At 35.0% G+C, this 17,027-nt stretch overlaps 1 protein-coding gene across 5 annotated transcripts in view; it reads left to right on the top strand.

The window, feature by feature from the left end:
• Nucleotides 1-17,027, top strand: part of SLIT2 (slit guidance ligand 2) — a 388,661-nt gene that overhangs the window by 266,502 nt on the left and 105,132 nt on the right. For 3 of the 5 annotated variants that reach the window (XM_035293960.3, XM_078367431.1, XM_078367433.1), the window contains exons 12-16: nt 7,299-7,370; nt 11,644-11,787; nt 11,898-12,061; nt 13,045-13,068; nt 16,513-16,663. In XM_035293960.3, coding sequence (XP_035149851.1) covers nt 7,299-7,370; nt 11,644-11,787; nt 11,898-12,061; nt 13,045-13,068; nt 16,513-16,663 — 555 coding nt within the window. The remainder of the gene's footprint in view (nt 1-7,298; nt 7,371-11,643; nt 11,788-11,897; nt 12,062-13,044; nt 13,069-16,512; nt 16,664-17,027) is intronic. The other 2 variants (XM_035293962.3, XM_078367432.1) reach the window with 1 other exon arrangement.

The following is a 17,027-nucleotide window of genomic DNA, read 5'->3' as shown; positions in this document are numbered from 1 at the left end:
CATGTATTGCTCTCAGGCTGTACTGTCAGGTTCTAAAGTAAGTTCAAAGTAAAACTCAGATCACCTGGTCAGATTGTCTATAAAGTACTATCAGTACCATCTTGAACAGTAGTACTTTCCAGAGTAAACATTGACAACCTCCCCACCATACAGAAGGACAAAAGGCAAATCAGCATATCAGTTTATCAGTTCCTGATCCTCCACATCTTTGGTCCTCAAAGATAACCATTAAATGTCAAGAAGAAGAGAAATCAGTGGGAAATTCTTATTTATATCTGCTTGCTTGTAGAGTTTGATATTAAGCTCTTGCCTTAATAATGTTAATTGATACGTCTGTGTTTGTGAGAATTAAAAGAAATTTAAAAGTAAATTATAAGAACAGCTTATTATAATTTGTTACTTCTCTCAATAAATTACATTATGTTTGTTGATCAACAGGGTTCCTGTAATTAATTATTATAAATTATGTAATAATCTATATAAACACTAAAATAATGTGTCGTCACTCCTTTTTCTATTTGCTAACAGGTAAAATAACATGCTTGCTGCATTGAAATCTAAGATTCTGTGATGAGAGCACTCATGCACACAGTTATGTTAGAAGGCCATAGAAAAGCCTTTTTCTTTACTTGTGGATAAAGCAAACTGCAGTTGAGTCAGGGAGTTAAGTCACTGGGGGTTTTCCAGTTCACAATGTAGCAGTATGTGGAAGAATACAAACTGTTTGCCATAACTGGAAAAGCTGCATAATATTGGAAAACAGATAAACTAGAAGATAATCAAATAACTGAGTTATCTTAGAGAAAGCCCATGCATTATAACACATATCATTTTCCTGGTTATGTTCACCATTTGAGTTCACTTTCCAAAGATTAACTTTTTTCCCCTCCATAAAATACATAACTACACATATTTACAATAACTCTTTTCTTCATTGAAGCACACTTAATATGTTCAAAAGAAATGCATTGGGCCCTATTATGCACTAGGCCATAGCAGAGGCTCTGGAGTTGCAGAGTGACCAGAGCACAAAAATCCCTGCCTCATGGAAGAGACCAGTGATAAACTAGATAAATGGGCAAACATCTAGTATACATAAAGTTTACATATATTTACAGTATTACATCTATCTGTAGATGAAAATGCAATGAATAAAAATAAAGACAGAAAAAGAGATAAGGAATGCTGTGGCTGGGGGTAGGCTAAAACCTTAAATAGGATGATCAACAAAGACCTCCCAAAAAGGTGATACTGGGCAAATATCTAAAGATTCAAGTTATGGAATTGAACTGTGCAGATAGTGCAGATATGTAGAGGAAAGGCATTCAAGACAGAGGGAACAGATGAGTACTAAGGACCTTCAGCATGAGTATGCCTGATGTTTCAAGATTTAGCAAAAAGTATTATCACTGTGAGACTGGACAGAAGCGGATGCTTGAAACTGAAATAATGAAGAGAATGCAATTGTTGGTAACTTGAGGTCTGGGATGCTCTAATTAGTGTGGGGAAGGAAAGCCAGTGAAAGCCAGTGAAAGGTTTTCCAGAAGAGAATTGTGCTGGAGATTCTGATAGTGACTGGGAGATAAAATCTTCCAGAAGGGAGCAGAGTACTTGGGAGTAGGTAGTTTACTACAGAAACCAAGCAAGTACAAGGCAACACCTCTTTTTATTTAAATAAAATTTTTGCTTACAAGTTTCGCTTACACCTCGTATTTTAATACCATGCCTTTCTAGAACTGTACTCAAGAATATAGCCAAATTAACTTAATCACTACATTTGCTTAAAAAATGAAAATATTTAAAGGTGATATGATGCCAAGTACCTCTACTGCATTTTTCTTTAAAAATAAAAATTTTGGCTAGGCATGGTGATTCATACCTGTAATCTTACCACTTCAGGAGGCTGAGGTAAGCAGATCACTTGAAGTCAGGAGTTTGAGACCAGCCTGGCCAACATAGTGAAACCCTGTCTCTACTAAAAATACAAAAATTAGTCAGATGTGGTGGCAGATGCCTGTAATCCCAGCTTCTTGGGAGGCTGAGGCACAAGAATTGCTTGAACCTGGGAGGCGGAGGTTGTAGTGAGTCAAGATTGCACCACTGCCTTTCAACCTGAACAAGAGTGAGCCTCTGTCTCAGAAAAATAAATAAATAAATAAAAATTTCAAGTTATCTAATCACCAAAATTGCATCTCTTAGAGACAAGTGGACTTGATTTACCTAATGTGCTTTAAGGCCTCTTTTACTACAAAATCCTATGTCGTATTTTTTATTACCATTACCATTTATTTTTATTATGTATTATATAAAATTGTATTGTTATATTAATATATAGTATAATATATAATACATAGTATAATATGCAATAGATTATTAACAAAACATCTTTCAAAAGCAAACATTCATCATGTCATTTTATCTTCAGGGATTTTAAAATTTCTTTCAATGTGACATCATTAAAATTTCTATAACATTTAGTAATAATTTCTTAAGAATTCAGCATACTAGTGTTTTTAGCATTGTCTATAAACAGTTTTTATTGTTTTCTATTTATTACTTGGAAACTTCCTTCTATATTAACAAAACATTTTAATAGTAGTATCAGTGTAGCATACTGCTAAGTATATCACCTTTAGGACACTAGATGGCTGTGTTCAATTCCTGGCTCTAGTACTTTCTAATTAGAGGCTGAGCAAGTTATGAATTTCCCTGAGTATTAGTTCTTCCCTCTCTGAAATGAGGGTAAAGTTACTTCCCTGCTGGCTTTGTTAAAGTATAGAGAAAACATCAAGAGATAATGGGTATGACCATGGCAAATTAATCTCTTATTACAAAGCAATTTGTATGTTTCTGGATTTCAGTTATTCCAGAGAAACTTTCTTAATGTCTAAGGTCCTCAACATATGATTTTTCTCTTTTCCCATTTTTTCATTAGCCCTTTGTAAACCATTTTAATTCACTTACTCTAATTTCCTTTTGTCCTTAACTAGCTCCCAAATTCCACAGGGGTTCACAGTGAAACTATACTTACGTTTCCAGCAGCCTTTTCTTTTTTATTTTTATTTTTATTTTTTATTGCATTTTAGGTTTTGGGGTACATGTGCAGAGCATGCAATACAGTTGCATAGGTACACACACGGCAGTGTGTTTTGTTTGCTTTCTCCCCTTCACCCACATTTGGCATTTCTTCCCAGGCTATCCCTCCCCACCTCCCCCTCCCACTGGCCCTCCCCTTTTCCCCCCAATAGACCCCAGTGTTTAGTACTCCCCTCTCTGTGTCCATGTGTTCTCATTTTTCATCACCCGCCTATGAGTGAGAATATGCGGTGTTTCATTTTCTGTTCTTGTGTCAGTTTGCTGAGAATGATGTTCTCCAGATTCATCCATGTCCCTACAAACGACACGAACTTTTCTTAAACTGCTGCTAACTCTTCTGCCTAGTGTCTTGCATTTTACTACAGGTTTTCAATGAAAATTAAAAGGTAGCACCTCTGTTTTTTCCCCTGCTTTAGCTTTATGTACTCCTCTAAAATTATAATTATAATTTTCAAATGTATACAATTGAAAAAAATGTGTAACTTCCTTGACATTTTTTTGAATAATAAAGTCTCTGCCCATGGCACCTTTTTCATGATAGTCATCTCATAGGTTGCTATTTGGGACATTTCTTTCTCTTCAATAGGTTTTCTGTCCTCTGTCAGCTTTCAACAAGAGCAGGAGAGCTCAAAAACTGGTCATCAGCTATTGTTTCCTCTCACTGTCCTAATGCTGAAACTCATAAGCTAAACTGTGTTTAACATTGTTGGCCTTCCTTATAGCAGCAGGTACAAGAACTGCCTTAAAATTTCCCTATTGTTCCAAAAGACGATCATACAAAAATCTTTGTTGGACTATTTGTACGTTGTTGACATATAATATTTCATATGTATATACTGTCTATGTGATATGCTAAACAGAAGTCATGTGTAAGAAACTGTAGAGAAGATTCTCAATTGGTCATTCTTAGTATTTGGATAATATTATACACATCCTTCATGTATTGATTTTCTTTTCAGCTGATTCCACTTTTAACTTTCAATTTCTTTGAAAATTTCTTTTTCTCCTAACAGTGTAGCATAAATTCTCACTGGCCTTGTCTTACTTTATATCTTTATGTGATGATATTTCTTTCCCTCATTTTTATAGATTTTGGCCCTGTTTTCCTTGGCTGTCATCCAGCTTCTCTATCCTGGTCTTTGGATTTTTTATATTTTAACCTATTTTCCTTGCTGTCATTTTGATCTCATTGCTATGTATAATACTATGTCCAGCCCTAGTCCTGCCAGAGCTTGTTAGAGAAATGTCATTCCCATCATACTGAGTATTTCTTTATTATACTATTTTTATGGTTGATACTCCATATAGCAATAATACCTATGCAGATAGATTTCCTGCCTCCTAGTGTAATTCCTCCTTTTTTATCATTTACCCATTTTATCTCATTAAAAATAGCATAAGGTACTTTGTAAAATGGTCTTAAAGAAAACAGAATGATTTCTTAGAAAAAGAAATAACCCCCACAATATAAATATGATGCATCTCCTTGTTCTCCTTTCATGCTGTTTGGGCCAACCATCAAAGCAAAAGTCTCAAGTGAACAGCCTCCTAAATCATCCACCCCCTGATCCTTATGTGAGTCCTCCATAATTTATACACATATCAGACTCTTTGACTATTCAAAATTACTCTTTTGGATTGCCTTTTGAAGCCATACCTTCTTTATCTCAGGCCTATCAGTACCTGGGACATGGGCAGATGATAGACATTCAAAAAATGATGGTTTGATTCAATTGAATTGAGTACCAAACTTAGAATCTGGCAAAGTTACTGGCACATAGTAAGTGCACAGTCTCTGTTGTTGAATGAATTAATTGAGGACTTGAATTGAATTAACCAAACTGGTGCCATCCTATTCACCTACTTGTGTTTCCTAATGCCCTCTTTTCTCCTGATCCTGACCACAAAATATTCATTTATTCACGCTGTACTTTTTCTAATTCCCTTTCTGCCATGTTCCTGACAGTATAGAATCCTCTCTTTGGTTCTTTGATTTTTAAAATTGTTTCTTCTCTGATTCGTCTTTCTGAAGAAATGTACATTTTCTACAAATGAAATTATAATGTTCTATGTTAAAGTTCTATCATGGAATCTAAAGAGACAAATGGAATCTCTTTACACTGTAATAGCACCCAACTTTATTTATTCCGTTGAGAATTTTCTTCACATTTTATCATATACCTTACCTCTCTCTGATGTCTTGAAAGAGGAAACACTTTTCTCTCACTTATTTGTTTCTCTTGTATTGTTATTTTCTTCCTTTTCAAAAAGAGATTATATACTGCTGGCAAACATATCAATTATTTAGATTCTCATTTCAGCTTTTCATTTATATGCTATGGCAGCCATTTTTTTATTTCCCAAGAGAATATGTCTCTGATCTTTGAAAATAATACATGCTTATTTAGAGAGATATCAAAATACACAATTATATGTAGATGTAAAGTCAAATCACCTCTAGATGGCAAATCATCTGCCATCTAGATATGTTTCCCTTTTATTTTATGTATATATGTATAAGGTATATGTATTTAAAACAAAATGAACATAATACCTTAATATGCCTCTTTTTTACTTAATGTTGTATCATGAGGACTCACAATACTGGTAAACAGTATCACTATATACTCTTCTATACTCGCTTTTTATCAATATGAATTGTGTGTTTAACCAATCTCCCATTTTAGGATTTGGTGACATTTTATTTGTGTATATTTTTTTACTGTTACAAATGATGCCATGACTAACCTTTTGTAAATAAAATATTGTGTTTATCTGTGTTTTCTTAAATTTAACTCCCAAAAGCAGAACTATTAAGTTGTAATTTATATGCACATCTTTATGATTTTTACTATATGTTGCCAAAATGTCCTTTCAAAATATAATTTTTATCTTCCTCTACACATAGTTGAGGTACCCTACATTGGGGAACTAAAAGTATATGGGCTTCATTGTACACCTGTTGTTTTTTGTTGTTGTTTTTGTTTTTTGATTTTTTCTTTTTGTTTTTGTTTTTGAGATGGAGTTTTGCTCTTGTTACCCAGGCTGGAGTGCAATGGCATAATCTTGCCTCACTGCAACCTCCGCCTCCCAGGTTCAAGTGATTCTCCTGCCTCAGCCTCCCGAGTGGCTGGGATTACAGATGTGTGCCACCACACCTGGCTAATTTTGTATTTTTAGTAGAGATGGGGTTTTTCCATGTTGGTCAGGCTGGTCTCGAACTCATGACCTCAGGTGATCCACCACCTCAGCCTCCCAAAGTGCTGGGATTACAGGAGTGAACCACCACACCTGGCTTGTATACCTGTTGTTAATAGCTGACACAATGAGTCAGCCATTCCATTTATTTGCTCTTGACATCCCCTCACATCACCCTTTTTGTTGATTTATTTCTTAGTTTGTTTTTCTTCTAATTTATCATTTTACTGATCAATCCAGTGTTAGAAGCTCCCTATGCTAAAAACTGTGCCAGGCTCCAGGGATACTGACATGATTTCATGTTCCTTAGTGGCTACACTTAGTGTCTAATCAGAGCTGGATACCATCATGATTCATTTTAGTTTATACATATGGGGGAGAACATAAATTTCAAAAATTCTCCCAAGTTCATATTCACAATTGCTGTTTTCAGAGATTGTCATTTCTCAAGCATATACATTATATGTTTCAAAGAAAAGCTTTACCTTTATTCAGGTTTCTTCTACTGTTTACCAGTATCATGAGACCCAAACTCATCCCATATTAAAGCTGTATTAAAGGGTGCAATGGATTCTACACTTAACATTCTTCTTTGTTATATACAGTATGCTCACTATTGTTAAATATGAACTGTGTATGCATGTGTGTAGAAAAACAACTTAAAAGGAAACATTTCTATGAAAGGACAATGCAAGTGGAAATTATATATATATATAAAATCTTTATTTTTTGTTTTCCAAATGTTCTGCAATAAGCATATATCTGATCTGTAATCAGGCAAAAGACATTTGTGAATGAAGTTTGTTTGCTGTATGTTTACTTTTGTTTACTGTATGTTTATTTTTGTTTACAAAAAGACGTTTGTGAATGAAGTTTGTTCAGCTGTAACTTTTATGAAGAATAGAGTGCCTACTACCTTCCTCTATGCCTGAGTAAATATGTATTAGATGAATTTGTTATGCAGATTTGGTGTCTAATTTTTTTCATTTAAAACATTTTTTCAGTGTCCTCTATGGAAATAAAATCACAGAACTCCCCAAAAGTTTATTTGAAGGACTTTTTTCCTTACAGCTCCTGTAAGTATTTGATTGTTTTGGATTTCTCGAGCCTAATTATATATATTAGCCACTTTGTTATCTCATATTTTATGGAGGCTTTAGAAAAATTAGATTCAAAATAATATAGTTTAGCAAACTAGAAAAGATTAGTTAACATTTGTGGTTATTTACTTGAAGGCACAACTTTTTGGAATAGTCCCCAAACCATTTTCTCTACACTATCATGAATGGATACATTCTGGCTGCTGTATATCTAAAGCTTCTATAATCCCCATCCTTGTGAAACATCTCTGTTTTAATACAACCAGTAGTTGGAACTGAGACAGCTATGGTGATATACTCATGAACTTTTGTCCAAAGATTCTGCAGGAGCCACCATAGTGCTGCAATAACTCCCTCAAACACAGATGGTGTGCGGTGAGCTATAACACACAATAGTCCTCAGACTAACCTTTTGAGAGAGAATTATTTGTAAATCAAAGATCACTCTAATTATACAATAGATACTACTCGTTTGTCTCAAAAGAAATGTTTACCATACGTATTTGCAAAAAAGCAGATGTAACACCATGTGTTTTAATGCATGCCTATATGAAAAGTAAAGTTGGGAAAAATGCGAATATTGAAACTGGTAGTGGTTAATCATCAAATTGTATTCATGTCATCAAACATAGAGTACCTCATTTGGGGCACACAATGGCCTAGATGCTTTAGATACAAAGGTAATTGTGTTGTCATTTTTTTTCTTAGTAAATATCCTTTAAAATTCTTATATATGTAGAATGTTATTTCCTCTCTGGAGTATATTCATTTCTTGGCATTTATTTGGTAACTATTTATTCCTAATCCCAACATCTTCCTGAATATAGATCTCATTCTTGAATTGATAAACTTATTTTCTTAATTACATCCTATTATATGTCTTACACTGTTTTGCCATTATGCAGAGATGTATTTTACATTATACCCCAGCACACACACACACAAACAAATGAAGCAAAATGTTAATGAAACAGTAATGAACTTTATTATGTGAAGTGCTTTCCTTTCTGTTCACCCCTGCCCCAATTCTCTCTATTTTCTCAATGCTACATAAACCAGTAAATTTATTTTACAATAGATCAATGAGTCATCATAAATACTGATTTTGTTACTTTATTTGGGTTTCAAATTTTTTAAGCTTTGCATTTCCATTATTAAATATTATTTCTAAATTGATAAAATTATGCCATTTACAGTCTAGATGTCTGTACACATTGTAGATATAGCTTGATGCTGTAATCAAGTATTGCCTACTTGTGACTCATCTCTCTGCCATTCTCCACATTTCCCTAGAATTACTCTCCATGCCAGTTATTCACAATTCTTCTTACTATCACTGTCCTGTCTACTACTATTATGTCACCTTCTTTTTCTTTCCATGCACATTTATTGGTGGTTCATGTGACACTCATGCTAATAAAATATGGAGATCTATACAGATAAACCTTCCTTCTAAAGCCATCTTTGTAAAGTTTCATCTCTACATTAAGGCTCATTCTAATGTCTGCCAGAGGGGAAAATGGCATGACTATGTATTTACAGATAGCTGAGAACTTGGTAAAGTTAAGTGTCTTAGTTTTGTTTGGTTAGATATTAGAGAGAAGAGGCAGGTAAATAAAAGAAACAAAACAAGTTGTTGCTTAATATTTATTTTACTACTCCTTGGGCCACACTGAGTTAAAGTGAGTACAAACTGCATAGATGCAAGATGATGCAAAACAGCATCTTTCAGTTTATTCAGGCTCCACACAATTTATTGTCCTTGTTTGCTCTCTGTTTTATTCAATTATATGATTAATTAAAGAACAGATCAGCATTACTTGTGTTGTGGCCCAGGGAAGAGAGGTATAGGGTTAATCAACCCCTGTCACCCACCATTTCTTGAGGGCTTTTAAGCAGGTATTGGATATACCAGAGGGAAGATGAAAACTCAGCTCCTGATGGGGGAATCAAAGAGCACAGCCAAGTGAGTCACTATGAGAAAGTCATCACTTTGGACCTTGCTTACGTAGCCCCTTAAAAACATCAAGTAAAATAGAAATATCCCATGTTAATAGAGATTGTTTTATTGCCAAAGGAGAAAATACTTTTTAGTATATTAGATAATGAGTCATACCCAAACCACATGGCACATATTTTTTGAGCTGTTACATATTTGTTAAAAGTTCTAACTATCAAAGCACTGGACTAAATATAGCTAGATATAGCTTGATGCTGTTTCCTAGTATTGCCTACCGTTTCTCCCACTTAAGCCAGGAATTAAAAAATTTCTCCACTCCTATGGAGAAAAATACTGTTTCTCTCTTTATATAATAACAAGCTTCAGACCATCGCCAAAGGGACCTGTTCACCTCTTTGGGCCATTCAAACTATGTATGTATACATGATTTGGATCATGCTGATGGCACTGTTTCCAAAGGCATTTGGCCCAGAACCCCTTTTTTGTGACTGCCATCTCAAGGGGCTAGCGGAGTATCTCCATACCAACCCGAGTGAGACCAGTGGTGCCTACTGGGGATGGAGAAAAAGAATATTAAAAAAAAAAAAGTCCTGCCTGAAGAGGGAGAAACTGTCATTGGACAAACAAGCAAGTCTGCATAAAACAGATGACGAGACTGCACAGCATGAAATAACATTTTGAAGAACCCAGAGGGAGGAGGCCTTTGTTGCGTGGAAGTTGCATTCAGAAGGTGGTTGAGGAAAGTGGAGAGCAGAGAACATGCTGAAGAATAAGCCTAAGCTCACACAGTCACATCCGCAAGAATGATGTTTGCCAAAGTATAATCCATAAACCACAGTTCCACAGAATATTGATATAATACATGGGGGAAAAAGGAGTCTGTGGAATTATGTTAAAAAGTTAAACAGGTGTTTGTAAGACTTGAGCCCCTATAGTAGAGCCATGTACCATGTGACTCTCCAAGAGGACTGTAAAGTATTCATTCAACAACTGATATTTATTGAGCTGCCAGTATGTGCTGGGCAGTTGGGAAAGAAAGGGAAATTAAATGAATGAGACATAAAGATGATCCACTGTGGGGACGGCAGGACATATAGATGACAGCAGTAACATAATAAATAAGTTGTGCATAGCAGAACAAATATATATGCTTTAGAAAACAGAAAAAGCAGATCAAAGTCAAAGAAATTGAGAGTGCTAGGGGTTGAGAAAGAAGACAGCCTACATGTATTAAGGAGCGGGGTCCAGGAAGCTGGATTGAGAAGGCAATATTAGAGCAAGCTTGACATCTGGGAGAGGAACATTCCAGACAGAGAATAGGAGAGTTTGGTATGTTTAAGAAAGAGCAAGGTGATCAGTGATTGGAGCTGAAACAGCCAGGAGGAGAGAACTGGGAGACTGCAGGGTTTGAAGAGTGGGCTACAGGACAGGCTGTTGTGATGACTTAGGCTTCTGCTCAGAGCCAATTGGGAGCTGTCGCATGGTTCTGAGAAAGGGGTGACATGATCTATTCTATGTTTAGAAGGATCACACCAGCTACTGTTTTGAGAACAGCCTAAGGCCAGTCATGGTGGCTCACACCTGTGATCCCAGTACTTTGAGGGGCTGGGAGGCCAAGGCAGGTGGATCATCTAAGGTCAGGAGTTCGAGACCATCCTAGCCAACATGGTGAAACCCCATCTCTATCAAAAATACAAAAATTAGCTGGGTGTGGTGGCATGTGCCTGTAATCCCTGCTACTCGAGAGGCTGAGGCAGGGATTCAAGTAGTTCAAGTAAAATTGCTTGAACCTGGGAGGCAGAGGTTGCAGTGACCTAAGATTGTGCCACTGCACTACAGCCTAGGCAAAAAGCGCAAAACTACATCTCAGAAAAAAAGAAAGAAAAGGAAAAGAGAATAGCCTAAGCTACTTTTCCACAGTATGTTGAGGGATTAATAATGTTTGAGGGCATTTTTTTATGGTGTCTTTGCCAGTGGAGGCTGGGTCTCTCTCACCCACCTTTGTGTACTGTTTCACCTTTGCATCTTCCAGAGGGAAAGCTTAATAATTTGTATTGAATACATGTATGAGTACCACCAGATTTGAGTTCATTTGATCACATGACTTTTGCTTTATATGGTAAAACCCCACATCTCCAGCCTCTAATTCCTAAATTAATAAAATTAAAAAGTTAGTGTTGAGATTAAAAGAAATATATTTCTTGACTGGGTTTTCTTTAAAAGGACAAACTCTTGCAGGTGAGTTAATGAGATGCTACACTTTAATTCTGCAACTATTTAATCAAACAGATTATTGAATGCCAACAAGATAAACTGCCTTCGGGTAGATGCTTTTCAGGATCTCCACAACTTGAACCTTCTCTCCCTATATGACAACAAGCTTCAGACCATCGCCAAGGGGACCTTTTCACCTCTTCGGGCCATTCAAACTATGTATGTATACATGATTTGGATCACATTTGATGACATTGTTTCCACTCTGAATGTAAGAGTTGAGTCTATTGCAAATCATCTATAAAATGGTTCTGTATGTGTTTCCAAAGGCATTTGGCCCAGAACCCCTTTATTTGTGACTGCCATCTCAAGTGGCTAGCGGATTATCTTCATACCAACCCAATTGAGACCAGTGGTGCCCGTTGCACCAGCCCCCGCCGCCTGGCAAACAAAAGAATTGGACAGATCAAAAGCAAGAAATTTCGTTGTTCAGGTAATTTCTTTACATGTTATTTCCCCTGTGACCAGAAACAATGGTTACATGAGACCTAAGGAAAGCAGCTGGCCTTCGGCTGATTAATGAACATTGTAGAATTATATTTCTTTTTCTTCTGCCCATGAATAATAAAATAAGAGAAATGTAGACACAATTCAAATAATACTTCTATTTGTAACATTTTTAATACTACATACAGCAGAAGAAATAGGCTGTTGACCAAGTTGAAAAGATGCCTAGATACTTCATACACCTTTCCAAAATTCAAACTTAATAAGAGGCTTTTAGCTAATTCAGAACATCTTTAAAGTATGTTAAGTCTCATGTTTACTGTATCATTCTCTCTTGACCCACCTCAAGTAACTAACTGTTTTCATTTCTTCAGAAAGTGGATTAAGTATTGGTTACATGATTTGTTTGGGCTTCAAAGGATTGTGGGGAGCCGGGAGGGACTCCAGATCCCTGGCTTCTTACTCTGAATGCACTTTCTCAGTTTGCATTCTCTTATTTTGCATACAACTGTGAGGATACATTTTTTTCCAAAAGCTATTTTTTAAAACATCTTGAGAATATTGCATTTATTTGTAAAAAGCTAAATATAAATGCATTGTATTGATATTAAATGGAAGGCTTCTGTCATTCAAATTTACTATTTGCTTTAATCTAATATTTCTTTTTTTTATGATAGAATTAATTATGTGTGTTTTTGGTAGTATGCTACCTAACTATTCCAGGCCTATTTCACATTCAGCAGTTAATTTCATACTAAAAAGCTAATGTAAGAACCAAGCTGGTTGTTGTCCATAATTATAGATGCATTTACTACTCAGTGTACATTATTGTACTTCAATCACCTCTGTGAATATACATTTTTCATTTAATTGTAGTAACTTTAGTCCATTCTTAATCTAATATAACTCATATCTCTGCTTGCTGACATTCAGGTGCATCTTCTATTTTTTTTCTCTTTTTTTATTTAGCTAAAGAACAGTATTTCATTCCAGGTAGGTTGTGCTCGGTAGTAGGACTAACTGCAGACACCCTTTCCTCGCCTTATAAAATATAGCTTCTAAAACTGATATGCATGCCTCTGAAAGTACAGTGGATACTCTATATATAGATTGACTTATGCATATATCACTTGTAGCTGTTTCCTGAAAACCTGACCTTTGCATGCTTCTGACGTTAAACATATATATTATTAAAATCCACCTTTCTCTCTCTCTTTTACTTTGACGCATTATCTAAAGTTTCTCACAGTAGCTAAAATGTTTGAAGCTGTGGCTTTCTACTTAAATCATTTTCTTTCCTTCCATTGTATATCTGATCTTCCAATCTGTTTTTAAAATACAGCTTACTGAGCTGGTTTTAAAGACAGAAACCTCTCTGATGTCAAAGAGCTAGTTCTACATGAAAGTAGTTACAGACTCACAGAATTTTATTTTCAATCATGAGACTTTACTTTTTTATAGATGCTTATATTTAAAAACTGTACTTACTGCTTTACTTCTGCTTCACTGTTTATAGAAAAACAGCAGCTTCCTGCTGATTTATTTGCAGTCGTTTCTTGTTTATGACTTTACATTCTTTTATATCCAGAATTAAAATATAACTCCATAGAAAGAATATTGATGTCTGACATGAAAGCATCAGAAGTTCATGGACACAAAATGCCTTGAACAATTTAGGCAGATGGATAAAATGTTTCTAAGAAAAGTAATCACAATGTTTTACTACTTCAATCCTAGCACTATCAAGACTGATGATTCTAGAACTAGCTCTTTAAAATATGTTTCTTTACTTCTTTTTCTTGCCTGCCAATTGTGTAAAATGCCTCTTGACTTGTTTGTTTTAGACCATTATATGTTAAGTATTGATTGGCCACATTCACCATCTCTTGGGTATTTTCTAGACTATAATGTATTTTAAGAGCTATAGATCAAAGGATAGTTCTACAGCTTTAGTGTACAGTGTTAGTCTACATTTCCTTAATTTCTTAAGAAGAACTCTCAGTTTAGTCTCTATTTTAAAGAGATATTTATTGCTTGCCATATTGAATTACAATTTGGATAATTTTATGGATTTAGTAGATTTGGTTCTATTACTTATTTTGAGCTTGAATGATAAATAGTATTATATATATTATACTGGCTGCATAAAAGTAAACATGTTGAAAAGAACAGTTGATTGGCCTTCATTGACAATGTTTAATATTAATCACTTTACCCAATTAAGTGGAAAGTAATCTGATAGCTATTGTTTAACCAGAAAAAAGCTCTATTCTACGCACCAAACTACCTACAGAATAAAACATAAATATGATTTAAATCCTAAAATTATGTCAGTAATGTAACTGGTACCAAATTATTCCAACCATTTCACTTAAATATACTTTATTAATAACTGATGTTTAATATTTTCAGCTCACTGAATAAAGAGCAAAAGTCAGATTGTTTTCATATATTCTGATAGTTTTTCTCTGTTACAGACAGCAGCCAAAATAGGATTTGGAAATTATCTTTTATATCAAATATGTCTTTCAATTTTTGATAATTTATTTTACATTATTTCAGCATAATAATTGTAAAAGTCAGGACATGAAAGGATCACTTGGGCCTCCTCTCCTTTTTTTTCCCAAAACTTTTAGTTAAAATTTGAGCCTACCTAAGAGCCACTGTGAAATAAGCATTATTGCTGTTGTGTTGAATGCAGATTATTTGAATCATAAGATACCCAGTGTATCTGTCCCTTAGACTTTGTGACCTTTTATTTTATTTTGGAGTGAAACTTAAATCATAAGACAACAGATCCTCAATAAATATCATGACATTAAGTGCCAAATGTGATGAAACTGTTATATTCACTGTTGTAAACTTATGAGGTTCTAATTCCATTTCCACTAAACATCATTCATAAGTTGAAAAGTTCATTAAAAACTGTACATCACAATGTCAGGATTAATCTAAATGTTCTAATGATTGCCCTTGAGGATCTCCATGATTAGCTTTTCATTCACTTTTATATGTGTACCTGCCTAATGCCATTTTATATGGCACTCTACATAGTGATAAAAGAAAATCTGTGTTACAGAGAGTTCACCTTTTAAAGGATTCGAGCACTTAATTTGCACTATGCATCTTTTATTACACTGGTTTTCTAGTGAGACCACCACACTTCAAAATATTATGTTACAAAGCATGACGATTCCCATCACATCATACCATTTTTTCTATAATTACCATAATAAAGAAGGAAGAGAGAGCTTAGTTTTATAAATATGTATATTAATCTTAATTGGGATTACTCTTTCTCTCCTTGGTGATTTTTACTTTTGCAGGAATTCACCATTTTGGCTGTAAGTAAAAGTGTGTGATCTGAAACTTAATACCCTCCTTTTTCAATCCGGATATACCTTCTTCTAGTCTTGGTCTTTTGCACCTTTTTTTTTTTTTTTTTCAAGAAGAAACCACAGATCTTTTGAGCTTCTCTGTTGTCCTTGTAGCTCACCTTCAACTTCTTCCTGGTTGTTGTTCCCGAAAGCTGTCGTTTCCATTCTGCAGTTCTGAGGAATGGTGGAGGCACCTTTTCCGTATAGCCCCTTCTTTGTGTTTCCAGGAAATCTTCGGTAGTAATACTCTTACTATGGTCATAAACATTCTGCGGGAAGAATGCATGTCATGTAAACAGTATTACATTTCCAGAACGTCTGTAGCTTTTCTCCTCCTTCCCTCCATTTTCCTCTTGGTCCTGCCTTTGGCCTAGTGGTTGGTGTAGTGATAATGTAGCGAGATTTTCTGTTGTGCTTGATCTAACCATGTGGTTGCAAGGTATGAGTAAAACATGGTTCCGTCAAGCACCATGGAACGTCACGCAGCTTTCTACAGCATGACAAGCTGCTGAGGCTTAAATCAAGATTTACCTGTCTCTTTCTACAAAATCAAAATGAAAAAAGAGGGCTTTTTAGGCATTTCTGAGATTATGTGAGAGGGAGAGAATAGTAAAAAGTCCATAGAAAATTTGAAAGCCTGAGTACATCTATTTGCCTTGAAAGCCCTAATTTACAATGATATATAGGATCATGTTTATTACTTGATATATTTTCAATTCTTGACTCAGAGAAAAAAAAATAAACTTTTTAACAATGAATATCCATTGTGTGACTAGCTGTGAAATAGGCTAGAATGGCTCAGAATTGGATCAGCAGAAAGTACAGCTGTGAAAAGCTCAACTTTATTAATGTTTTCCTGTCATGTGAATCTGGTCACTCTTTTTTCCAGAAAATTCCAAGCCTTTCTTTTAACCTTCCTCCTGACATCCATTGACCAAAATTCCCCAAGTTGTCTCCCTGCTACATAATCTATAGTTACCTTACTTTTTTCTTCCTACGAACTAATAAATATTCTAACCTTTAGACTCAGTATCTTTTTTCTGGTTTGAATTCTCAATAGGTACAGAAGATTATCGATCAAAATTAAGTGGAGACTGCTTTGCGGATTTGGCTTGCCCTGAAAAGTGTCGCTGTGAAGGAACCACAGTAGACTGTTCTAATCAAAAACTCAACAAAATTCCGGATCACATTCCCCAGTACACGGCAGAGCTGTAAGTTCATCCCCCAACAAAATTCTGGTTGAGGTGGAGGGAATGAAAGCATTAAAGCAGAGAAATTTTTGTCTTGACATTTTTTAGTATTAATAATTGCATTAATTTTAATTAATATAGATTTCATCGGCATAACTTCTTTGTACAAGAATATATTAGAGGCTACGTGTGTTTTTCTTTCTAGCCAACCATACAATTAAGTACAGAAATTAATTTATCTCTCAAAATTCACTAAGCTCTTAATACTATTAGTGTTCATTTGATGCTTATTTATTGGGTATTATTTATTCCCAAATTATTTTCTAAATACTTCGTTTTTTAATCTATTTAATCCTTACAGCAACTAAGTAAAGTAGTTTGAGAG

Source organism: Callithrix jacchus, chromosome 3 (genome assembly GCF_049354715.1).
Source record: "Callithrix jacchus isolate 240 chromosome 3, calJac240_pri, whole genome shotgun sequence".
Lineage (NCBI taxonomy): Eukaryota > Metazoa > Chordata > Mammalia > Primates > Cebidae > Callithrix > Callithrix jacchus.
This window is presented reverse-complemented; position numbering and strand designations above follow the sequence as displayed.